General features: G+C 34.3%; 3 protein-coding genes across 3 annotated transcripts in view; 2 read left to right on the top strand and 1 right to left on the bottom strand.

Moving 5' to 3' along the window:
* The window catches only part of LOC135688503 (V-type proton ATPase subunit D), a 7,210-nt gene extending 5,838 nt beyond the window's left edge, over nucleotides 1-1,372 (top strand). Inside the window, exon 10 of the mRNA XM_089110564.1 lies at nucleotides 451-1,372. Coding sequence (XP_088966690.1) covers nucleotides 451-518 — 68 coding nt within the window. The 3' untranslated portion in view covers nucleotides 519-1,372. The remainder of the gene's footprint in view (nucleotides 1-450) is intronic.
* LOC135688512 (serine/threonine/tyrosine-interacting protein) lies at nucleotides 586-6,551 on the bottom strand. The gene is made up of 11 exons (XM_065205388.2): nucleotides 6,367-6,551; nucleotides 6,065-6,097; nucleotides 5,869-5,922; nucleotides 4,655-4,752; nucleotides 4,191-4,251; nucleotides 3,822-3,858; nucleotides 3,409-3,448; nucleotides 2,572-2,695; nucleotides 2,019-2,073; nucleotides 1,549-1,625; nucleotides 586-903 (listed from the first exon to the last, which is right to left on the bottom strand). The coding sequence occupies exons 1-10, from the start codon at nucleotides 6,436-6,438 to the stop codon at nucleotides 1,549-1,551; spliced, it is 651 nt and encodes a 216-aa protein (XP_065061460.1). The 5' UTR covers nucleotides 6,439-6,551; the 3' UTR covers nucleotides 586-903.
* Nucleotides 6,550-25,985, top strand: LOC135688494 (kinesin-like protein KIF6). Its single transcript, XM_065205365.2, has 27 exons — nucleotides 6,550-6,706; nucleotides 8,393-8,502; nucleotides 8,940-9,014; nucleotides 9,266-9,308; nucleotides 10,146-10,250; nucleotides 10,498-10,607; nucleotides 11,543-11,625; nucleotides 13,009-13,055; nucleotides 13,491-13,609; nucleotides 13,876-13,963; nucleotides 14,349-14,428; nucleotides 15,091-15,154; nucleotides 15,714-15,800; nucleotides 15,923-16,026; nucleotides 16,348-16,453; nucleotides 16,665-16,720; nucleotides 17,232-17,335; nucleotides 17,686-17,933; nucleotides 18,516-18,573; nucleotides 20,117-20,216; nucleotides 20,892-20,947; nucleotides 21,757-21,807; nucleotides 22,367-22,448; nucleotides 22,953-23,109; nucleotides 23,671-23,996; nucleotides 24,967-25,061; nucleotides 25,675-25,985. The coding sequence occupies exons 1-27, from the start codon at nucleotides 6,596-6,598 to the stop codon at nucleotides 25,683-25,685; spliced, it is 2,676 nt and encodes an 891-aa protein (XP_065061437.2). The 5' UTR covers nucleotides 6,550-6,595; the 3' UTR covers nucleotides 25,686-25,985.

Raw genomic sequence — 25,985 nt, 5'->3', positions numbered from 1 at the left:
AATCTTTGATATATACATGTTTTTGGGGGAAAATTTTTTTCCAATCTTTTATTTTTATATATTCTATTTTTATCTTTTTATCACACTTTTCTTGTCATTTTTCATTTAACTATTTTTTATTTTTTATTAAATGATGCCCTCAGATAAATGCCACCTTCTATTAAATGCTGAATACAAAAGTTGGATTTGGTAATAAACCTTGCAATGTTCCTTAGAGAAAATATGGTATATTTTGCTTCAGTATGCTCAAATTCAAGCATTATGAAAACCAAAAGCTTTGTAAAGGAACTTTTCTTGGGTGGAATCTTTGATATGTTAGAAACAAATGGTGTTTTTAGACTAGGCTAAAGTTGTGCTGTAAGTCAAATACAGCTTGATGTTATTTGAAATAAGATAAAGGTGGTTTGGTACAATGCTTACAAATATAAATATGTTTTGCTATTTTTACAGCCCAGGCAGCTGAACATGCTCCAAGTTTACTTGCAGACGAAGCTGATGAGGACTTACTTTTCACGTAATTCAATGGGACTTTTAGTAAGAACAATTTTGACATTTATAAGAGGACAAGATAGAATTGAATTCTTCTGAGAGTTGAAAATTCATTTAAAACGAATATTTACATGAAATATAAAACACTTTTAAGATACCAAATAATGCTCCTTTGACCTATAGATTTGTTCCTTTAAGACATTGAAATTTTAATGCAACCTTAAGTAGTGTTTTCTTAACATACCAAGGAACAAAACCTTTGTAAGAGAATCATACATTTCATCTCTAAACGGATCATTGCCAAAAACTATGTAGTTCATTGAAAATGACTCCTGAGACTTCAGAAACCTATTTTTGAGACTAGCAGTTCTCCAGACCAACAAAATTGAACATCAAATTTGTTCTCACAGTCACCTATAAAAAATTGCAAATATAGATTCAATTAGAGAGCCAGGGTTAGTCATTTTATTGTTCTCTAGTATTTAATTTAATAACTAAGATAGCAATTCTATGTTCAAAACACTCATGGAAAAGTGAATTTCTTTTTTCAATTACATCATAGTTAAATTGAGATCACACATATGATCTTCTATATGAACATTAAGTGATGCAAATATTGGGCAAATTTTTCAAACAGAGTTCAAGTTTTTGTCTAATCATTGTGTTTAATGAATTTGAAACACCATTGTAAGCTTAAATAAGACTGCAAGTATTCAGTCTTTTTTGTTTCTTATATAAGTAATTATCAATTTCTTACTTCCTTTTAGAAGGACCAATGTTACTTGATATACCAGAAAATTTTAAACATACAATCAATTTCTTATTTAACAAATCAATTTTTCTGTTAATATTAGATCTGAAATGAAATTTTATTACAATCAAATTCATTCAATTACTTAATTTCTTTAACAATAAGGAGTTGCTCTTATTGGGCTTACTTGTATGCTACCAGTTGTTGCAAGTATCAAGGGAAAGAATGTTGAACTGTTGCAAGCAATACACATAAATCATTTTGCAAATTATTTCAAAGCAGCCAATCTTTGATTTAAAGCTTCTTACCTACTTTAATTTTGTTGATTTATTTGGAAAGTCAACACTCATTTCTTCATCTACATCAACCCTTAATCTTTTTGCACCTGTTGAAAAAATATAACAAAGCTTTTCAAATACTTTACAGTCATGATGTCTATGTGACTACTTCCTGATTTCTCCAAAGTTGTTTTAAAAATGCTCCGTTCTAATTATTCATGCACTTCTGGTGCAAAGATGATCATCATGGGATAGTTGAAACATTCTTTATGTTTTTGGATGAATGTGTTCTGGATAAGTGTGTCATATTACACTACAATCAATGTCAATATTTTCATTCCATTATTATCAAAGTTTTCTCAATTTTAGTATGACAATGGATCATTCCATCTTGGCTTTTAGTTAAATAAAAAACTTACCCAATAAAAAACTTTAAATTATTCAGATTATCCGAGTGATTTCCCAGTCAGCCTAACAAACAATAGACAAAACCAACAAACCTTGATCTGTATTTACAACTACTTGACGTTTGGCCTTGTAAATAGCTTCATAATCCTGAACAAAAATAGAATTTTGCTTCATAATTCTGAACAAGCAAAGTACAAAAACATTACCAAAATAATTTTAATCCAGCTTCATATTGTGGCAAACAAGAGGAGGCAAAGGGGGAGGATGTGCTTCTGTCCCTTGAAATAATAAAGAACAGAGCCCTGTGCATTTAAGCTAATGAACAATAAATACAAGTGTTTGGGAAATGCCTTATAACCCCACAACCTTTTTTGCTTAACTTGCAAATTTAAAATGATCAATGCAAAGAAAAACTTTGTTTGAAAGAAGAAAGGGATTTTCAAATGTGCATCTAGCCTCTATTATCAATTATAAAAAAATAAGGCTATATTATCTTTTACACAACCAACTTGCAAGGAGGGGATCCTGTGTCACAGAAATATATTTTAAAATTTTTGAAAGTTGGTTTGCAGATTTCAGATTCTGGATCAATGCTGATTGGATAAAATCCAAGAATAAACTGGTGCAGAATTCTTAGAGACTTACCAGTAATTGTTGTTTGTAAAGCATACTTGGATGTGCACATAATCTTTTCTGCTGTACTAATTTATATGCTTGGTTGTATTCTATACCATATGTTTCCATTAGATATGCAATAACCAGAGTTGCACTTAAAAAGAGGAGAAAAGGTCATTTAGTACTATTTATATAATACTGTAAGTCTTAAATAGTGTCTAAAAAGTGGCAGAAATTAGCCTTGAAAAGTAGGGGTGCATACAGTGAATTTGCCGAGTTTCTTCTTTGAGCAGTCTGTTCTCTAATTGTTTTGATGCCATAACATTTGACCCGTGAAGCAACTGCCCCTTAGTAGCCCCAATAATCTCTGCCCCCGGTTCTATGGGTGGGGGTCCTATTAGAGATATTGTTCTAAATAATGATAGAAAATCTGTGGAATTGTGCTGCAGCTGTTGCCCCAGGGTGGTTGTGGATGACAGGTACTAACAATTATCAACCATATTGATTCATTGTTCAGTTTAGCCAACTCGCTCTTAAGAGCTCTAATGCCTTCCTACAGAAGTCTGCCTTACAAGAGGTTTATACAAACTAAATCATTTAATTTTTGTCTAAAGTTTCTCAGATGGACAAGATAGGCTCAATATCAGTATCAATGACCAATAAAACTTATGGGGGTATTGTATGAAACATTACTTTTTTAGCATACATATTTGATAGGACAAGCATTCAGAAGGAACTGTCAATTCCTGGGATAGGCATCAATGAAAATGTTTAGAGAAAGCTCTGTGAATTCCCAACACCATGCCATTTAAAGTTACTGACATTCTTTTTGTATTATTTTCTAAAAGAACAGAAATTCATTTCAACCTCAATGAAATTCCAGCTGTATCATGAACCAAGACATGACCTTTAAACAAAGTAAAACACCAAGTAAATAGTTGGAGAAAACTAGTACAGCAAATATAATTTCATATCATTGCTTGGAAAACTTTATTGATATACAAATTATTGGCAGAATTGACGTGGAGACATATCAAAGTCAGCCTCAAAGTCAGTTTTAACAATTTATTCAAACAAAAATTGCTGTTTCTTGTTTCCAGGACTCTTGTAATGCTAAAAATTATATACATTGGGTCACTTGCTTCCTTTCTTCCTCATATATAATTTTCATCATTTATAACTGTGCATTAGATGATGTGCACGAATATTAGGCCTTCATTGAATTAAAACAAAGACTTATTACTAAAGTGATAATAAACAGAAACAGGTTATTGACTAACCTTGGTTGTTTAAGCAATTGTCAATGAATCCTTTCACCTGGTGGTCAAAGCTGTTTTTCATTAAGTTAACTCAAAGACAAACAATTAGTATTTAAAAAATGAATTCTTAAAATCATCTCCCTTTTACAAGGGACTTGAAGTCATGAGTGTAGACAATCAGTGACTACTTTCCCCAGCTTTCTTCAGAAGAAACAGAGTATGAAAATATTCATTGGATTTCTCAGCCCAAATATTTATTTACTTTAATAGAGGGTGATATTTAGCCAGGATTTTGACAGTCCTTTTGAAAGCTGCAAAAATAAGGATATTTGATGATGCTAAGGATAAAATAAAGCAGTTTGTATCAAAGAATAAACTATTGAAACATACCATTGGAAAATATGGGATTAATGATTCTCCAATATTTTCATCTAAGTCTATTACCATGTACCTGCAAAACCAATATTCATTATTTACAGCAGTTAAAAAAATCAGGAAAGAAATGATCTATGCTAAAAATCCCATCTTAGATTATTTGTAGAAACATAAGATTAATCTGTTTCACTTTTCTTCCCATGCAATAAACTTGTTAACTATGTCAGAAAAAATTAAAGTCCCATTCTAAGCAAAAGCTATTAAATTGCAAAACCCATGAAATCATGAATGTGAGCTCACTAAAATCATGACGCATTTCTTATCTTTTTGTATCTTGCTTTGCAACATAAAATAATTAACAGTTGTGGTTTGTGATCAAAGAAATCATTGTTGTAGTGAATATTTTTTGGTGATACATTTTATGCCATAAATTGCTTTCATATATTGCTGCAAAAAAATTGTGGTTTACTCATACTAACTGTATTATTTGTGGAAAATTTGCTTTGATAGCCTTTGCCTCCATAGGATGTCTGACACAGACAATGTGTGTAATACCATTACCTTCAAGATAGCTCAGCTATAATACAAGAAAAACTTATTGGCTTTTGGTGAATTATTGGCAAAAATTCAAAAGATAAATCTAAACTGGAATGTAGTAATGCAGAGGATAAAAAGCAGAGAGGAGCCCTTGCCTCCCCCTAATTTTCCTTTAGTGGAAATTTTGGTAACACTGTTAGTCAATACCTAGAGTGTGTATCAAAAGCAATATTTTATCTTTTTTTATTTTCACTTTGACTCTTAGAATTAGTTATCTCTGGCAAAAGTTATCTCTGGCAGCACACCATCACTTATCCAACCAGGATATTTTGACTACTTGAATTACCCAAAGCAGTACAAAGAACCCCATGACTGCATATATAAGCTGACATCAACTCATTTCAGTTCATGTCATTTTAAATCCCAAATTTAATTTAAATATGTGTTTGGGATTAGAATCCTGGTCCATCAATGATTTTGATGCCTACAAACAGCTCCGGAAATGTTTCAGAAATGCACTTTTCTTTATTGTAGCTTTTTGGCAAACTCCAATGATGGTAATGAAAGAATCTGATATCTTTTTTCTGTATTTGGTTTTGATTGGTAATTTTCAAATTTCAACTAATGTATCTTCAAAACATAGTAACAAAATAGCACCAGTTTTCATTGTCCCTTTGAATCATGCATCATTTTAACAACTAGAAAATGATGACAAAGGAACCTTCATCTTTTGTTTCTGCAACCTGTTGATCACCATAATAAAGGCTTGTTTTCTCAAGGCTGCAAACTTCCAGGGCTGACACCCTATACCCTATGTGAACACAGGGGTTGCACAAAGCTGCAAACCAGACTGGAAACTTTGTTTCTTGTGTGGGCAAGTTCATGCACTTGACTGTGCGACTGCTTGCCCGAAATCACACACTTTTAAGAAATTTGCATTGTTAATAATGTGAAATGTATCCAAATAGGGACTTTGCACGACCAATCTGCAAAAGTGCGTGGATAGAATATTTGAGTGTGCTGGCAATATATCACAGGCGTGCGACAAAGTTTCCAGTCTGCGCTGCAAGGAAATTGATGTACAATCTCACTATAAAATAGATTGTATATCAAACTCCTATAATTAGATACAAACATGAAACATTATGATTGTTACCATCTTTTTTGTTGCCGCTGCATAAGATCCAAGAAAAATTCCAGGTAAAATCTCCTGTAAAATAAATTCCGAAGGTTATACAAAATAAAAAGATTTTAAGGTACAAAATAAATTAAATATGAAATTATATAGCACATATATGAAGAACATAATCTGCCAATTAAATGGCAGAAGGTATTGGAAAATACATGCTAACCTGCATTTCTCTCCTCATTGAATAATTCCATTCCTATAGAAGTATGAGATGATTTTGAAAAAAGAGTTCCCATTATTAGTATCAAAACATTACGGTCAGAGGAAATGAGGCGGTGAATTGCAAAGAACAACCCTCTACCACCAGTAATTATACTCTACAGAAAATTACTTAGATACATGAAATGGGACCTGAAAAGGGTGGATTCCAATGCTAACAGGACATATCTAACAATTTTTTACATGATCCTTAATTAATTTGCGATAAGTCGAGGCGAGAATCGTCAAGACAACAGAAGAACATACATAATCATTCGATGAGTCCATTTCTGGAACTTGTGGAAAATTTATCGTTGGCATTTCCTCCGCATCATCCATATTTGTACGCGTCCAATGATCACCTACTTTCTTTCGTTTTCACATCTCTGCAGTTTGTTTATAAAACTGAAAAAAACTTTGTCTGGTATTTTATCGAATCGAGGCCAGTTAGCCTCGTATTTGCATTGGTTGCTCTGTTTACTAAATTTCAACATGGATGCCGCTGAGAGAAAAAACTGAGGAGCAACAAGTTTCAGAAAGGAATATGGTGAAACAAACCATCCAAATATACTGTAGGCTGAAGCCAACTCAAAATACTGCAAATCAGGTATCACACTTTTGGTATCTAATGTGTTCATTTTTGAAGATGGTCGAACAAACAAACATCATCAAATAACTTTACTCCATTCTACATGTCGTGTAGCAATGAGTGCCAATCTAAGTGTCTTGCATGCACATGTATCATTAATGTTTTTAGCTTGGTGTCCCCAGCAACAGAATAGCTGCTAACCCAGTAACTGCAGACAGGGCCGTCGAGAAGGAGGGGTTGGGAGGGGCAAAAAGTCCGGGACCCGTGCTCCTATGGGGCCCGTAATAAAGAAGCAAGATCTATTTACAATGCAAAAGAGCTACTATTTCAGCTATTTATGCGGAATCAACGTCTGTGAGTTTATCGCAGAGAAATGCCCACATGTCCTTGATTCATGTAAAATGTTTTTGCACATTCTTGTAAAAATCTTTTAAAAAATGTTCAACAATTGTACCTAAAAAGAGTGTCTCCCTTGTTCTCTGGGAGACTGGAGGGCGTGGCAACAGGATATTTTCTGAAGGGGGTCCAGTTTGGTGAATCACCCCTGGGCCCAAGCTGCCTCTCGACGGCCCTGACTGCAGAGTATGGCAGTGCACACTCGAGATATTTTTTTCTTAAATGTTCCTGCACACCTGATACAGGGTATGACACTTGGGAATCTGGGCATAACATGGGTGTGTCCTATTGCTTAGGGCTAATGAAGAATTAGGTTTCCTCAAGATCATTGATATCTTGCAATGGTTTGATAACAGAATAATTATCAATCATGTATATTTTCTTATCTTATAGTTCACTATTGCTTCTTATTGGATTATCTTTAGGCTCTAGCACAGTTTTGCACAATGATTTACACAACTAAAGTGCACACTTTAAATTCTGCTCTTGCACATTTGACATCTTGTTGGAAACTGCTATACCCTGCAGTCTGGCTTTTAACAAGCTTGATCAATTTGTTTGGAAGAAAGTTTTGCATGCAACAATCTTTAATTGTTTGTCTATTTATGAAACTTTGTAACACCTGGTTCTATGCTACAATTGGAAGGGGCAAGACCAAAATATTTTACTTTTATTTTTAGCATGTACTTTCAATAATTTCATCAAAAAAGTATATTTTTCTGCATTTAGGATGGGATACATATTACAATACTGAAGCTTGAGTTAAATTTTTGAAACAGAATTTGCTAAGAATAATCATGTTATGGTCTATCTATTTGGTCAAACTCCACCATACAATATAACATTATTAATGACAAAATTTCCTGTCTGTGACATTATAAATGTGTTTGATGACCTTATTGTTTAAGAAAATATTGGCATTTTTAGAAACTGCAGGCCCCGGGGCCAAAGACACATGTGGGGCCCTTGTTCTTTACAATTCCTACCTTTTCTCTTAGGTGTGGACCTCTTTTGGCTACCATAAGCATTGTTCATGGGGCCATGGTCCCCTTGGACCCCCCTTAAAACTGACACTGGGCTGGTGAATTTCAACAACATGTCAAATCTGATGGATTTTGCCAAGCTAAAATACAAATGTGGGCAGTTTTTTGTGCTGTCAATATATTGCATGCCTGCAAAAAAATCTATGGTCTGGTCAGGTGATATTTAAAAAACATTTAGTTATTATTGTAAGCTGCTTCATTATACTTTAAGCCTCATTAAGCCTCATCTAGAGTTTAAATCACTTTATTTTTTGGTTTTATACAGCTTTTTGAAGTTGATGATGATGTTGGTGAAAGTTCAATAGTAACATTTCGTGTTCCCAGAGACTTGGCCAGTGGCCTAATCAATAACAAAAAAGAAGCATACAAGTTCAGGTAGACCTTTTGAGATCATTTTATTTATCCCCTATGAGTTTATCTTAAGTTGAGTTTATCATTTTCTCTTTCTTCCTTTTTTGTTATTGCAATTTTTTAAATTTCCTGTTTATATAGAGACCTATATAAAGAGTCCTGTTTATAAAGAGTCCTGTTTATATCAATGCTTTGCTATATCTTGATGCTAACATATCAATGTTCTTTTTCAAATACTTTTGAATAACATTGCTTTAAGAGAGTAAGCATATGTAAAATTGGGTATGTTTATGTCAATAAATATGCACCTAATCATAAAATTTATTTTTTGCTTGTCATTCCGTGCAGCCGAATCATTGGATATTGTGTAGTAAGAACTATATGATCATGCTGACAAAGTTTTGATATTGTTTACTTGGGGCCATTTAATGTTGCTCATCATATTTGATTTTGCCTTTTAGGTTCAATCATATATTTGAACAGAATGCAAAACAAGAGGATATCTTTAACGCCATATCTAAGCCTGTTATTGAAAAGTAAGATATCTTGTTACGGTTACAGTAAGATATCAAATTTCCACTTTCTGTTTTTGCTGACGTATGGTTGAAGAAAAATTGATAGAAATAAAAGTCTCATCATATCTTTGCCCCCAAATACATTCAACAGTCAAAATTCCATTACGATAAAAGTGATTAGAGTCCTTTATTCTGCTATTATAATAACATTGAGCATAAATTTCATTCAACAAAATTTTGATATTGAGCTATGTTGTGTTTTTATTTTAAAGTGTTCTCTCTGGATATAACGGAACCATTTTTGCATATGGACAGGTAAGCTAAGGATATCAAGCCTTTTTAACTCTATATACCAATCTGCAGAAGTCATAATCTCTACCAATCGGCTGTCCCCTCCCTATGATAAATAAGTTATTTTTGTAGCACTGTGAGATTTATTCATCTTGTATGTTTTACTAAGCATTCACAAATAAGACAATTGCTCTTTAGTTTTCTTGAAAATTGGCCAGCAAGTGCTGCTTGATTGTCAGAGGTTAAAGCAAGTCATTTATTGTTTTATTTAGTATGTAGATATGTTTACATTTGATGACTGTCTTAGAATAGTTCACTGTTAGCATATTATTCTTAGTTTCATCATCAAGTATCTGAAACAGTGTATCCAGAAGGAAAAGACAGAAGAAATGGCTTTACCAAAACATGAACAGTGTTCTAACTTATTATTTTCGAATTTCATGCTTTAGATGTTTTTTATTTACTTCAAAGGACATCAAAGTTTTATTTACTGCATCAAAGGACACTAAATTTGAGCGTGGCTAGGTTCTTCTACCCCTCTTTTTCCAAAACGATATTCATTCCTCATCGTAAAAAGTCCACTTTAAAAAGTTCCCTTTTATCTTTCTAGAAGCTAGCATTTTGGTGATTTATTCACATGTCTTATAGCAATTTTGTTTTGGCTGCATCCTTTAAGATGTCAATATAATTTCCTTTTTAAAAGAATAATCAGCCTTTAAGCACTAATTATTACATAGAATTGCTGTATTTAATTTTGAACATGCATTCACCGTTTTTTATCTTTGTTTACCTTTTGTAATGCAAAGTTTCAGTACTGCATGTGGAATCATGTTACTGCATTCTTTCTCTCGTTTTTCTTAGACTGGTTCTGGTAAAACATTCACGATTACAGGGGGTGCAGAGAGATTCGCAGACCGAGGAATCATACCAAGAAGTTTATCCTACATCTTCAATTACTATGAAACCGTGAGTTATTCCATCGAAAAGTTTTTGCTATTATTTTTATAATCATTACTTATAAATATTTTTTGCCGATCAAAGATTCGCATTGGTCTGTCAGGTTCTCGATTTATAGATTGAGGGGCACTCCCCCCTTCTCTTCCATTGGTCTTTTTCTCTATATAGTACATATTTTTGCTCAAGAGAGTTTGTAGCAATAGTAACTATCAACAGCTCGATATGATTGAATTTAGCATGAATTTCTCCTTTGTAGAATTCGAGTCTTGAATATAGTACACACATTTCATACCTGGAAATATACAATGAAAGCGGATACGACTTGTTAGATCCGAGACACGAAGCGGCAAAGCTGGAGGATTTACCGTAAGTGTCAAATTTATCAAATTAAAACTAATTTTCCTTATCGTTTTACGCATTTGCAGTGATGCAATTTTTCAATGTAATAACTGTTGGTGTATTTAGCAATAACTTCCTCAATCGTGTCACGTCAAGCAATCTGCAATTTGTTCAAGTCTTCCATCGAATATTGTCAATTGTGAATTATTACAGTTAAAGCTAACTATTCAACGTCTCCACTCTCCTTTCAAAATGGCCTTTTCACTTACAATGATCTAGTCACAGTGCCCAAAGTCTCTCAAAAAAGGCCTCCTCTTCAATTAAGCATTATTTTGATATGTTCATTTCTTTGCAACTGTCCTGCTCAAAATGGGGCTAGACCATACATACAAAAATACTGACTTATTGTAAAAAATTAAGCGAGAGATTGATGTATTTTGCTTCACTCAAAAGAGTGCCAGCAAGTTGAATTTTGCAAAAAAGTTTCTAAAACATTGATATTAATGCTCAAATAAAAGAATGGTTGGAAAAGCAAATTGTAATTAAAAGTTGATATTTCTATAAAGGATGGCTCGCCCATTTTGTCGGCCAATGGGACTTGGGAAACCCCTTGAGCACGCTAGCAACTGGCCTGAATCAACATGGTACCGTTTACAGGGATACGGAAAAATCAAGGCTATAACAAAATAAAGTACTAGAAAATTTTTGGGAGCGAAGGGGTTGAAAAGCGATATAACGTTTTCTTTATGTTTATTTCTGCGAGTTATTGTTAATCTGTGTTTTGCGATTTTAGGTATTGATTTCCAGTTATATGCTAATGACAAATACATTCAAAGTACCGTTTTGAAGTTTCCCTGGGTTGAAATGTATCCGTACTTAATGTAAATCAGGCATATGTAAATAAGCAAGCATTAAATAGTAAGAAACTTTAGGTATATGTCGTAATTTTTTCAAAATTGCAGAAAAGTAAATCTATTAGAAGACAGCGATGGGAATATACATCTACGAAATCTTTCAGTGCATCCAGCTCACAACGAAGAAGACGGTACGTGAAAATTCTTACCATTTCTCTTTTGCTGACGATTATAACTTTTGCCAGCTCAAAGGATTGCGTCGTTTCTAGCTTTGTTGCTATCTATGAATACCGCTAATGAGAGCATATCCGACAACATAAATAACGTTTAAAGTTGATGGTTATAGAAGATGTAGTTTGAAATATATGTTGACAACGAAATATCTATTTGCTGGGTTCATTTTTTGAAAGAAGCACCATAAACATCATCTCCAGGTATTGTTTGTCAGTGGTGCAAGTCTTTAGAAGATGACCTAAATCATCAATTGGTGTTTGGATACAATTGCTTGGTTTGCTGTTAATGCTGAGACATTTCTTTGTAACAAAATACGTATAGACCACACACAGGCCAGTGGGTTGTTGTTCTATTTCTCTTTTGCTTAGTGAGGGTAGAAGGGGAAAGCTATGTCCTCCTCTGAAAAGATGCAAACGGTACATGCTATGTTATCTGAATCTGTGCAAGTGAAATAGAGGTATTATAGATTAAAAAATTCTGAAGATAAGAAGACACAGCAAACAAGTTGGCTAGATGCATATGCAAACGTTTCTCAATATATACTGTTTCGAAATCGGCGAAGATAACTGCCCGTTTCCAAATCCGTATGGTATAAATATCGCGTTGCTATGTGTAGCCAAGACTAGGTTGTGATCCATCATTGCGGCAATAAGCTATTCACGTGACAGGTGGGAATAATTTAAAGCCTGATATAGCCTACTACCTGTTTGTATCATAGGGGATAATTTCAATCCTAATTCAAGGCTCTTGATCTCAGTTCCATATGTTGCGCATATGTTTGCTCCAAGTTGGAATCCCGTGCTTTTCTGGGTCAAAGATTTCAATTAACATCAATTTTGACAGATTGTTAACAAACATGCATGGTCCCAATGATGATCTTTTTAGAAAACCTTTACTCCCTTTCTCCGCTTTTAATAAGAATAATTCGAAAGCAATTTTTAAGCGTACCTTGCTTTGAATGAAAAAGGCTGATACAAAGCATCTGATAATTTGGCTGAACCCTTTGCATTAAGAATTATTTGCATCAAAGTCATTTTATTTTTACCTTCTGCGTTTCTTGATTCATGAAAATTGGCGTCCGATTTTAATGAAACAGTTAACACTTAAGCATGAAATAATTTCTATTCGAGTAGATTTAAGTTTCGGGTTTCCCCGAGTTCGTTTTTTGAGGCGATTTTAAATACTTTTGAAGAATCGACTTTTGCAAATGGTACATGCTGTTTCCTGACACTTTTGAACATCGTTATGTGGCCGTACATCAACATTTGAAATCGGTCGGAGCTATCTTGGATACTTTGTCAGAGCTGTGCTCCTTTTATTGGTGGTGTTTTGTCTTTTAGCCCTGAACCTTCTATTTTTGGGTGATACCAACAGGATGATAGCAGAGGTAAGACGTTTTGAAAATTTCCATTTTGTCAGTTTGGAAATGTAATGAGGTTACATTTTGATTAGTATAAGAATCTTATGACCGCATTTGATTAGCATAAGAAATTTTTTTTTGTAAATTTCTAATGATTTCTTAGTCAAAAAGAACTTTATGGTTTTTTCGTTATTCTTGTAGCACCCTATCAAATTCTTGTCAATGATCACTTTAATGGAAAAAAGAGCATGTAATATTCTTGGCTGTTGCAAAATGAGCGGAACTAAATAGGAGTGTTTATACAGCAAAATATAAGTATTCCAGCCAATTATATTGGAATCAATCCTCTGCGAGCGCTTCTCGCGCGATGTCAGTCAGCTTGTATTTTTTTGTTATGACAAAAGCTTTGCCACGATTATGTATGCTAACGGAAAAATGCTGACCCGATGATATTCTCTCTAGACACCGATGAATCAAGCATCCACTAGATCTCATTGTATCTTTACCATTCACATAACAATGAAAGATCCCGCAACTGCCACCATTCGACGAGCAAAACTCCATCTTGTAGATCTTGCAGGGTAAGAACATGTCTTTGCCGGATATACTTCTTCAGAAAATTCAATGGTATTTTCTTGTGTGATTTTAAAGCATTTCCTTTAAGCTTAATCGATCTAAAATAATAATAATATATTTTTTATACAAAAAAAGGATATCAGTACCGGACTAGCTCTAATTTTAGTGTTCAAGTTCGCTGCCTTGATGATTTCTGGGTTAGAGTAAAGATGCTAGCCCTTAGTATTGTATTCTGGTCCTTTGTTAAAACTGTCTTGGCTTTTTGTCCCAGATCAGAGAGGGTTAGCAAGACTGGCGTTGTTGGCACACTTTTAAGTGAGGCAAAGTACATCAATCTCTCTCTTCATTATTTGGAACAAGTCAGTATTGGTTTTTTTGTATTTTTTCTAGGCCCGTTTTGTAAAAACACTGGTTAAGAAACAAAATTTGAAATGTGATCTAGTTATGCACGATGTTTGAGTTTTACATCACAAATTTATTTTGATTGATGACCAAATTGAATTACTAAAATATCAAGGCAGTCCCTTTTCGAATTTTTTGTGTCGTGACTTGCAACTTAGATATTCATTATTCCAATTTTTGGTCATAAAAATAATACATGTGCATTGTTTATTGTTGTTATAGTATCAACAACTCAAATTTTCTGAAAAGTGACTTTGAATAGAATTTTACCATATTGTCTCACGCAAACTACCGTGTATGATAGTAGAACTATGAACTTTCATACTTTAAATCTCTTCTTAGGTTATCATCGCTTTGTCAGAGAAGTCTCGGTCCCACATTCCATACAGAAACAGTATGATGACGTCAGTGCTACGTGACAGGTATGTCGTTAGCAAATCCGCAGCGTCATAACGTTTTCCATGTTTTAATTTTCCTCCAGAAATCGTTTTGTTATAGTTGGCATCTTTGTCTGGTACTGATGCACTGCAGAAAGTGATATCCATGAAATTACGTCTAATTTGTTTTGTTTCCTTCAATGTTGATTGATTAGTAAAAGAGCATTAGTTATGGTCGAGACTATGCGTCCTTCGTGATGTCCGTGGTTTTTTACTTTGCCGAAGTAGCACACAGTCTTAGTAGTTAGAGCAGTTCATCTGACACCGAATCATCATACCTCTGAATCTATTGGCAAGTTGATCATAACCAATGCAGATAGATTCATATACCCCGTTTTGTAGAGTCGGATTTAATTTAGAAACAATATTAAATTAGACACTCTTTTATGGCCATCTTCCTTGAGAATATTTGTTGCTCTATGCTTTGGCCTTTCGTCACCTTCTATCTGAACCTTCTAAATGGAACAAGTTGCTTTTTTGGCAACCATGGGCTTTTTTTGTGCCTTTAAACGTGGTCACGGTTACTTTAAGTTACTGTTCTAAGTTGCTCATGGTTACTTGTGGTTACTTTAAAACATTTTTGTTGCCATTGCTACTTCTACGATCCTAAACCTCCTTGTTCTAATTTTTGCTTTTATTGCTTTAAGTTTGGGTGGAAATTGCATGACAACCATGATTGCAACATGTTCAGTGGAAAAGAAAAATATAGATGTGAGCTGTGGTTATTTACACTACCCGTTTTCTTGCAACACACCTTGATAACACGAGTTATCCGTAGTATCGTTGTTTTAGAACCATATAAGAAAACATACAGATACAACGAAGTCTAAATTTTGTTATTGCCAGTAGAGGAGACGAAATAAGCACTATGACTTAGAAAGTATGGTTATACAAGATTATTGTATAGTATACATTATTGAACAAGTTTAGTTCAAAACCTTCATTTTTCAAAGAAAGATAGCTTGTAGGCCACCTTACGATATCCAAATTCTGGATATGGGCCTAAAAAACCCGTTTAAAGGTAAGTTTATAACTAATGATTTTCTTTTTCTGATACAAAAGCTTTTATAGCCTTATAACAATAATCACATTGGACATCTTTTTCTTATTAATTAAGCCCATATCCATAATTACATTGGACATTTATCTCCTACTGTTACTAATTTTTAGTTTTAATTGAAGTATAAAACAGAAATTATGAAAAGTTTCAGTTGTTATACCTAAAGATTATAATAGCCATTAGAATTTAAAACCAAATATTTCTTTTCAGGAGTCGATATCAACTTGTCGCTTTGCACAAAGAGTGGCGATGATCAAGAATGATGCGATCCTAAACGAGGAGCTTGATCCAAAACTGGTAAAGATTTGTTTCTATCTCCAACATGCTCTTACTTTACGTTATTAAAAAAAATTTCTACGCTTTCCTTAACAAATAATGAGAAAACTTCCGTACCATCTTTTTTTGTATTTAAACTCAAGGTAATAGAGCGATTGAAACGGGAAATACAGCAACTGAAAGACGAACTGGCAATGTCAACGGGAGTTGAATATGATGGCGAGTTGACTGAAGAAGATAGAAAGAGGTCAGTGTATTGAACTTTCTTTTCTACTTAACGATAGGCTTTGCAGCGCGTTTATGATCGAGAAAACAGTGAGAAATGAGCCGATTGGATACATAACAATTGGTCTATTGTTTAATGCAACCAATGGAAAATATAGATGGCCAGCGAAATGCATCGGACATAATGCCTTTAAACAATATAAAATTACAATAGAAACATCACTTTTGACGGTACTTTTCTTATTTTTTGAATACGATCAATGCACTCTTGTTCATTTTGCATTCCATATTTATTCCAGTCACTAGCTAAGTTATTCGTAACTTTATCGTTAATCTTTTTTAGTTTGTTGGAAACTGTGCGGGTTTTCTTGGAAGACAATGATCCAGAAGCCGTCTTATCTGTAGGCGCGGACATGCGCAAAATTAATCATTGCTTTTACTTACTCAAGGTATGTCCAATAATTTTGTCATCTTTCTGTATTTTTACCTAATATATCCGAAAGTTTTTCTCAATTACTTCTTGCTGGAAACAATACTAAAAGTAGAGAAAATTTCTTTCTGTATTTATATTTTGGACTCATTTGCATACATTTCTAGGGTTTTTCTATATATACAGTATGTGAATTATGCAGCGTTGTATTAACTTCCACACTTTTCTAGGGTTTCTATCGCAAAAAATCAGTCGAAGCTAAACAGTCTATAAACAGGGAAACAAGGTATGTATATTTTGTAGCGGAAGTTGAGCGTTACTCGCATCTGAAATCTGAATAACAATTTCAACTGCTCCAATTTCAGTAAGAAAACAAGAAACCAGTTGGCTATAAATTGATAGATTTTTATACGAACCACGAGTGCTAGTTACGTATTCTTAATTAACTTCGCTAAAGTATGGGAGCATAGAATGTTAATTAGCGAAGTTTGAAATTGGCCTATCTAAACCTTTGAAGTACCAAAGAAACTTATCCGTATAGATGGTGTTTTGAACCAATTAAGAAATCTTTCTATTAAGAGAGGTTTCTGATCTTTGGAAAACACACTTTTATAAAACATCCTACACCCATCTAAAGATTATCAAGCAACATATTCTTATACTTTCCATTTTTCGTTATTTATTTTTAATCACAATCACAGCAAATGACAAGACATTTAAAATAACTTTGGATTATAGAAATTTTATGCTGAAGGATTTTCCACAGAGATGAGGTATGTGTTTATCTATAATTTCAGGGATGAGAGTCCTGTACCCGATCGATCAGAAAGTAACTATCTTTCCAACGTAAGCGAAGTTAAGAAACTTAAAGAGTTGATACTTCAAAGAGACAATGAGATAAGTATCCTTTTCACATCGACACATAATAGTATGTATATTTTTGTATTTTGGGAATCTATCTCATAAGTCAACTCACCCTATAATTTCTTCCCTTAGAGAAGCTTTGTAATGAACTGTAATTCGGTACCAAGCAGAGGTGTTCGCTCTAAAATCGGTTTACCAAAACATTGGTAAATACTTACATAAAGACTTCAAATTTGCTGTTCAATCCCAATGAACACAAGGTGTGTTTTGGGCGAAAGTCTTGTCCCTGCCTGGCAGTTTTTGATCCTTTCAATCGCCAGTTCATTTGGCCTCTGTTCCCGACTTCCACTCGCGAGTCCCAACTTTGTAACTTAACTAATCAAACAGATATTCTTGTGAACATGCTGAGGAAAGAAAAACAAAGCTCTGCTAATTCGAAAAGAAGTCTGGATTCATTTTCAAATGGTTCGAAAGGAAACTTGGAACTTGTTTCTCGAGAAACACGAAGCAGGGGATTCACATCAGATAGTGACAGGTCAGCTGATGACAGAGAGGAACACAGGGGAGAAATGACGTCAAGACAGCGTCAAAGGACAAGTAAAACGTTTGAAAACAGAGGAGATTCCGTTGAGGAGGTTTGTAGAATAATCGGTTTTTGATATCATTTTAATGGTATTTTAAAAAACATCTAGTAAACTTGTTGTTTTCCTTTGCATAGATTCCATATCCATCTGTTAACTAGCTTTTAAACGATAGTAATAAGACTTCTTTATCTGTATATGTCGTTAAGCATAGCCTATAGGCTTTCATGTGACAAAATAATGTATTGATAGTTGCTATAGTTGTTAAACTGTAAAGACCAGTAAAAAATTGGCCTGTAGAGCAAATCATGATCAAATTGTAATTTGTTGCTTTGAATGAAATCTGCTGACAACAAACTGATAGAATATACAATGACATTAATAAAGCTCTTTTGCACCAAGTAGTTCAGGGCAAACGTCACCGGGGGTGGGGGGCTGGTCATGACCTCCCCACTTTTTTGCGAAGCAAATTATTTCAAAGCCGCAATAAAAGGTGAAAGAAGCTTGACCCCCACTTTCGTTAGCCTTCGCACCCCATCCCACGTTAAACTTCGTAGTGTAGGCCTTGCAGTTTGCGTACAAAGTGATGCTATAAACTGCCTTAATGTGATAGGCGATTCTCTTGTTGCATTGTAGAGGCCTGCAGCCAATCAAGCAGATATTAGAAATTCGAAAAACATAGAAAATGATAATGGTAAGCTTTATTGTGTTTTTTATATTTTTTCTTTTTCAAATATTGTTTAGAAGTATACCTACTTCTAGAGTTTTTTATTATCTAAACATTTCCCCAAGGATTTCACATTTCAGCAAATGACTGCCCACCCATTAATGCTGGAAGCAATGTAGCATATAAATCGGTGCGAAAGAAGTGAGATCTTGTTGTATTATATACGTGTGCAGTAAGGGCAGTTGAAGCTTTAGAAGCAGAGCGAGCCCATAGATGTTGGGATTATGTGATGTTGTTTTGAAAAAAGCTACAAATAAGAATAATGTGTCTAGATACACTCGTCATACTATTAAGGACACTTTAACTAGCCTGCAGAGAGCATCAGTTTAATTTTGTGTTGATTCTGTAGTTATGGTCAGGGACCGCGCACCACTCTAAAAGTGGAGGTGCTGAAATGGGTGTGACCGAAAAATTTTTGAGGCCACGCCCTCTCGAACGCCAGAAAACGCTCCTTTTAAAAAATACTTGCTTATTTCTATTGAATTTTTATAAACAGTCTGGTTCAGAGAAGATAATATCAATAACTATAAAAATAGATCGAATTAGCTCGAGGGTAATAAAAAACCAAGCTAACCAAGTTAGAAAATACATCATATCATTAAAAAAGATGAAGCACCTAGGAAAAGAACGAAAATGGTTCCCAATCAATGAGAACTGCTGCTACATAGGAGTAAACTATCCAAAGTTGCGTTAGAGTAAACCTTCAAAAAAATTTTCTAGCCTATTATTGCAAAAAAAGTGGATGGGCTATAGCCCCTGCTAGCCAAATGGCTGCGCGGTGCCTGGTTATGGTTAATCATTTTGTGAATAGTCGTCAATCTTTGCTACAAAAAAATATGTGTTTCAATGATGATGCTTTATGATGCGCATACTACCATAATTCTATTCGTTTACATACTTTAGTAAACTATAAAAAAGTGTCAAGTTATGAGCCTTTTAAGATCGATAAAGCTTGCTGTTATAAATTCTAGAATACTTGATTGCATTTACTGGTGATTAAACCAATTGCCAAGGATATAACGCAGCTTTGCCTGAAACACGATTTAGATTTGGCAACTGTGGTTACTTGTTGAGCTTGACCAAGTTGTAATCAGGAACTATGTGTTATTCAATAATCTGCGATCCCACAGGCTGCATTATGAATGTAAAGGAAGATTTGTGGAGTTTCTCAGCCTCCACAAGTGGGCTTGTTTTATTTCAGGCGCTGAACCATATCATTTATTTAACTATCAGGACTGAAATTTACTTGAGAATCGTCTGATTGCTTCACTGCTCTTTGATGCACTGTCTAATCCTTCTTATCACAAATGCTCATTCGTTTGGTATCGTCATTGTCTAATTTGCATTCATTATAACTTCAATTTCCCTACACTTTCTGGCAAAGCTGCAAATTTTTAAGCATTCGTTTAAGCAAATATGATAGCTAGATTTGTAAACCAAATGCATTTCTGGTACATATATCTCAAAGAAGCAATTATGATTCAGACTAAAAGGAGATTTTTCCATGTAGGCCAAATGTCTGTTGCCAGGCAAGAAGCCTTCGACTCATTTAAGAAAAATTACCAACACAATCACACGATTCACGAACAGAAAAAATCTCTTAAAGAAAAGTAAGTATTTTTGAGCTTCGTTTTTAAGTGTTCATTTCAAGCTTAAACTGCACGAATATACTGAACAACAATTTCACAATAAGTCTACCGTCATGAGCAAGCGTTGTTAAGATTTGCACTCCTTTGCCCCCGGTCCAGTGTTGGTATCTCTATATAATAAAATACATGTTCTCCAGTTTTGAATTGCGAAGGGGGTAGATGTGGTATTACATATGCATGCCACTATACACTTTTTCGGCATCTTTGTCAACAATCCAAAATTGAAGAAAATTAAGTTCATTATTTTCGTTTTTGAACAAGGCGTCAAACTTCATTTTTATATTCCCTTATGTCAGTTTTTGTTCGACGATTAAACAAAGGAATTTTTTCAAAAAATGGTAAATTCAGTATAAGAAACTATTGCCAAAATGCTCAACCTTACCAAAGTTTCAAGCGACCATGCATTTCAACTTAAGCTACAACTTCCATTAAATATACGGGCTACGCTCGAAACGTTATTTTTAAAATATCTTCTTATTTTCTTTCTACAATTTAACCTTGATTTCAAGTTATATTAAAATTTTCATTCATTGATATCACCCTTTTCTAATTAATTGATTTACCAATAAATGGATGAGGAACTTTTTTTTGCTCAACTGTATGCAAAAAGTTGATGTTGATTTGCTCATTACATAGATACGCAGAGGCAAAGTCGCTTGGGGAGCAAGTCAACGAGTCAAGGAAAGCAATAAGTATGCAATCCATATGAGTTTTTACGGGTCGGTTTGAGCAAATTCACAAAACAGAAATAAGTAGCTTTGTGAATACTCAAACTTGCTAGTTATTAATTGTAACAATAGGCATCAGTTGCACTGGTATTCGAAGATTTACTTTCCTTAGAAACGACTGTTATGAAAGCTGAATTTTCGGGTTCTTTATTGTATAATTATCATTTCTTTACGTTTGAATTGCATTGAAGTTTTATTTATTTTTTTTTATTTGGTCGAATTTTTAAAGAAAACATTGACGGTTATTTAAGGCTGCCTATTTGCTGGGTGCAATTCCTATCGAATTCGACTAAGTTGCTATAACAGGGGCAAAGTTGGAACTGTATTTAGATTGGGTGAATAGTTGAAATTGCCTCAAAAGTTCTTGATACTTGAAAACGATTGTAGTGAATGTATATGAAAAGGTGTCAAAACCCACATGTAATGCAATAGTCGTCTCAAATCAAAATTAACTGAAATATAACCAAATAAACTCACTCGATTTCCCTATCAAATAACTAGCAGTCTTGGTCTACACGTTACGAGCCAAGTCAAAACAAAACTGATCCTTTTATAAGCTTCAGATCTTTCACTGACCATATGTCAACCAGTTTAAAACACATTAACTGATTTCACATAGCTGGGATTATTGTATAGGGTCTTTCAGTTTTTCTTAACTGTATTCAAATTTCTACAAAGCGATGTTATGACGTCATCACTTGTTATCCTATAATCTAGAACCTTTATGTCACTTGACAAGCTTGCTGGTTAAAAAAATTTACTCCTGACTCTAGATTCGTTCAAATCGCAAATTGAGCAGCAGAAGATTCGTCAGTCGATGCAAGGTAATGAGTTCTCCCTGATTGTTAACACTTAACACAAAATCTGATTGATTGTTAACAACAAATTTCAAGTGAAAAATCTAATTGCCTTTGCCCAAAGTTTGCCGAGCAATTTCACAACTGCCTTTTTCTAAATCCTTGATAATTGTACGTCTCGATATTGCACTTAGTCTGCTTTTAGAGAATCCCCGTAATTCTGAATTGAGATAAATATTTTATCATGCAAAAGTCCTTATTTGACGTAATTATATATCGTACTTTATCATTGGGGAGATATTTTGTACGATTTATAATGAAAAACCGAAATATTTTACCAAGAATAACTGGCTGGTCAGGAGAAAGTCCTTGTGATGATTCAGAATCTATCATTGTCGTTTAGAGAGACCTCACTAGGCAGAATTTTTGGGGTTCTTGATTGGGCCGTTTGATTTCCTGATCACATTCACAACAATAAAATTGTTACAATAACATTACAGTAAAGATTTGAGCTTGAAAAAGATCTTAATGCGAGGAGTAGCTTAGTGAATAGAAGATCTTGAATCCAAACGATTTTAATCAACAGGCCTAACTGGCGATATATCTGCAAACGAACCAGATCCAAAGGAAATGAAGTTAAGAGAATTACTTAACAGAGAAAAAGCGACGTATGTTTTATTTAAGTCTATATTCAGCAATCCTGCTGCCATTTTACCACATTTCTTTATTTACCTTTTAAACCGATGACGCAATTTTGTTATTTACTTAAATATTTGTACCATGATCAATGTGTCCTTTTATTTTTTTTCAAAAAAAGGCAGTTTCTGCGTTGAGTGATCAGTATAATGATCATATACAATTGATATTGAATTACTGTACCTACGCAATCATAATGTATATTGGGCTTATAAAATAGAGGTCGGAGGCCTTTTGATGAAATTACACACCGAATGTTTCAGATACCTACCACCAATGATTGCTTCTCTGCAGCTTGGCTACTCAGTGCTCTTCTTTGTGGCATTTTTCTGAAAATATAATTAAATCTGATGATTCCACCACTTTTGTTTGATGTATTATTGATAATTGTATTCCTTGCAACACCAGGTTTATTGTCTGTTTTATTAAATCTTATTAGAAGGCAAATCTTAGTCATTGCTCTTCCAATCCTCCAGCTACAAAGATGCATTTACAAAGCTCAAGAATCTGAAAACGGAAATTGAACACTTGCAACATCTCCTTGAGAAGTCAAAAGTTCAAATGCAGAAAGATTTCGAAATTTGGTGGACGGATGCATCAAAAAATGCAATTTTCATCGATACAGTAGGCCAGGTATTCAACTCGGGGGTTTGTTAAAAGTGCTACTTATAATTTCGTCTTTATTAGTACTTTTAAGAATATTTGCATTGCAGGTATATATATTCAGAACTCTATTAAAATTACTGTTTACCCGGTCTGTCATAAAATGTTGGATACCGTGAATAACGCAACTGTATAGAACAACCCGATGATTGCATGGCGCGCGAAGGTCAGAGTTGCAACTTAGAACCGCCCTGTTTTACCAAAGTTTTAACCTAAGCTTATGCACGAGTTGTCTTTTCGCGCAAAGTAGTTTTTTAGTACCAAGCTTTCAACAGATATTTTCAATTTACCTTCAATTTTATGAATTTTCTTGAAAGCGTTGTATCTGACTGTTTTTAAAGTCAATTATATGATTAAGTATAAACGAATACTTTTTGCGAATGATCCGTGTTTGTGCTTCCTTATCCGATTTTATGGTGTTTATCTGTGAATTTTGCGCCAGAATATTTTCTTGTTACAGCAAAAATGCCAATTAAGTCTACATAGATTACTGTGGCTAGATCGATGACGGGTTGTTTTAACCATTTCTAGGCTCAGGCAGCGTCAAAAATGGCTTGGAAGACACCACCAGTCACTCCGGACAAGCCTTTGCATGAAATTCTTCGCAATGCCCGCGCGTCAAGAAAAGCAAGCGGACACGGCTCTGTTGACTCAAGCAGCAGTAGCAAAGACAGTGCCGCGTGGCAAAACGAATACGAAACCCATAATGAGACCGGACGGATGGCTAGTAAACTGCGAGCAGAGGCCCATTTAGCATCGTCGATATTTTCTGCTGACGACCCGCGTAGAGAATCGTTATCACAACTGACTGAAGCAAGAAAACACAGTAGTCATCAGAAAGCGGCGCTTGTAGACACGTAAGTTTGAATCTGGTTCAGTATTTATCGGCAAATTGCTCAATTTTATTTATAAAGTTTTACATATCATATATATCAAGTTGTGAAATAAAAGATAAAGGTTGGTGCTTTTGAGAGATTTTTTCTCTTGATGAAGGATCATGTATTTGAAAGTAGTTTTTCGACCTTCATTGGTGACCAACCTTTAACTATCTAAACAACCACTTAAATCTCAATTCACCAACTGTTAAAATATTTCAGCACACTGCAAAAAATACTCATGGCATTCTAATCCTTCCAAAAACAGCTCTTTGCCTAAACCAAAAGTTCCTGATTTTACGTCACAGCAGATTCGTCTCAAGACCCTTTGCAAACCCGAACATGAATCGCATTTTTCACCAAACACACATCAATTTCGAACTTTTAAACGGCAATAAATCCGAAGTATGTACCAGTACAGAAAGTTTTGTGATTCTTATTATTTTATATGACGAACTTTAACAACAAATTGAATGAAAACTTTTTTATGCCCAACTTAAGTCCTTTACTTTTGACTAAACGAAGAGCTGAATGAAAAAGATGAGCCAAGTTTTTATTTATAGTCAATATACACAGTCAATGTCTGATAACTGGTACTTTTGAAAGTAAAATTTTACATGGTCTTGTTACTCGAACAAGGGAATCCACAGTTTTCAAAAGTAGGTCCATGCAGGGATGATTATGAAAAGGAAGCTAATTGATTTGAATATGAAACAGGTTGAATTTTAAAGCTGCAAAATTTTCGAAATTCTCCCTGTTATTGTGCACCAGTCATAAAGGGTGGGTTCAGTCCCCAAGTAAGTCATCCGAGAGGTTTGACAACTCCAGTCTTACGTCATTTGATATGACATTAAATTTAGTCTCCTAAAGCAAACTAGATTTAAAATTCTACTTATTTCTTGGAAAGCTGTACTTATTCATTTCTTAGAAAAACTGTACTTCCTTTTCACAGAAGCATTGCTGGCATTCACCTGACGGGGGATAGTAAAACAGACGCTGATATAATAGCTTTCATGAAAGCAAGGCAGAAACTTCTCAATACAAAAGGTATGGAGTTCATCTTTATGAGCTGTCTATTTTATGATATATGATTTTGCCTTTTTACTTTGATTTTTATCCTGTTACGAAACAGCATCTATAAATTTTGCGAGAGGAAAATTAGTTGAAATTGGATGAACTACCGCCATGGATTGTCATATAAATATTCCAAAACCATGCAAAGTAGATTATGCAATAAGAAGCAATTTCAGCTGCTGCTTATAAGAATATGGATATCAGTTTGTATCAGCAGACAGTAGTGTACACACGATAATATTTTGTATTCCATACATAATATTTGACAGAAATATATCTGGTTTATTATGAAGATTTTGTGATTGAACTTTGAAGCAGACTACGTTTAAGCACGTATCATGGTACAACCACCCCCCAACCCCAAAGAAAATGTTTTTTGCACAAATGACGAACAAGATTCCAAATCTTGTCGTCAGTATGCAAGATTATGCGACATTGCCTAGTATCACCAAGCGGGGTTGGTTTGAAATCATCTTTCTCAGTTTCTGATTCTGCTCTGGTCATACAAAATTCATTTGGTTCTATGTGAGGAGTATTAGCCAGAATAAATCCCTCTATTTTAAGTAATGTGAGTAATTTTTTTCAGGACGACATTGAATCGCTCAAAACGCACAGTCGGTGAAAGTTTCAGTGGTTTTAGACCAACCAAATGGATTGACTGACAAGCGAATCAAATAAACCGTGTCACCGATGGAAAGCCAGTGTTTTGGCTGCAAACGAATTCTTTAGCCAGTATAATTCCTTTTAAGTCTTTGTCCTGAAATTGATGTATGATACATTTTACGTCTTTGTCCTGAAAAGGATAGTTTCCTAGATGCATTAGATATTGTGTAAATAAGTATTTTAGTTCTTGTCGAATATCCAGTTTATTAGAAGAATAAAATTCTCTGGGACCAA

The sequence above is a fragment of the Rhopilema esculentum genome, chromosome 10, assembly GCF_057945365.1.
Source record: "Rhopilema esculentum isolate cy_ngs chromosome 10, ASM5794536v1, whole genome shotgun sequence".
Classification (NCBI taxonomy): Eukaryota; Metazoa; Cnidaria; class Scyphozoa; order Rhizostomeae; family Rhizostomatidae; genus Rhopilema; species Rhopilema esculentum.
This window is presented reverse-complemented; position numbering and strand designations above follow the sequence as displayed.

Excerpts from the sequence above, each read along its gene's own strand:
- LOC135688512 (XM_065205388.2), bottom strand. The coding sequence starts at position 6,438 with ATGGATGATGCGGAGGAAATGCCAACGATAAATTTTCCACAAGTTCCA. Across the intron at positions 6,098-6,366 it reads TGGACTCATCGAATGATTAT|GAATGGAATTATTCAATGAG; the intron begins GTATGTTCTTCT and ends ATACTTCTATAG. Across the intron at positions 3,449-3,821 it reads CAATTGCTTAAACAACCAAG|GTCATGTCTTGGTTCATGAT; the intron begins GTTAGTCAATAA and ends CTTTGTTTAAAG.
- LOC135688494 (XM_065205365.2), top strand. The coding sequence starts at position 6,596 with ATGCCGCTGAGAGAAAAAACTGAGGAGCAACAAGTTTCAGAAAGGAAT. Across the intron at positions 13,610-13,875 it reads CATCTTGTAGATCTTGCAGG|ATCAGAGAGGGTTAGCAAGA; the intron begins GTAAGAACATGT and ends TTTTTGTCCCAG. Across the intron at positions 17,336-17,685 it reads TCAAAGAGACAATGAGATAA|ATATTCTTGTGAACATGCTG; the intron begins GTATCCTTTTCA and ends CTAATCAAACAG.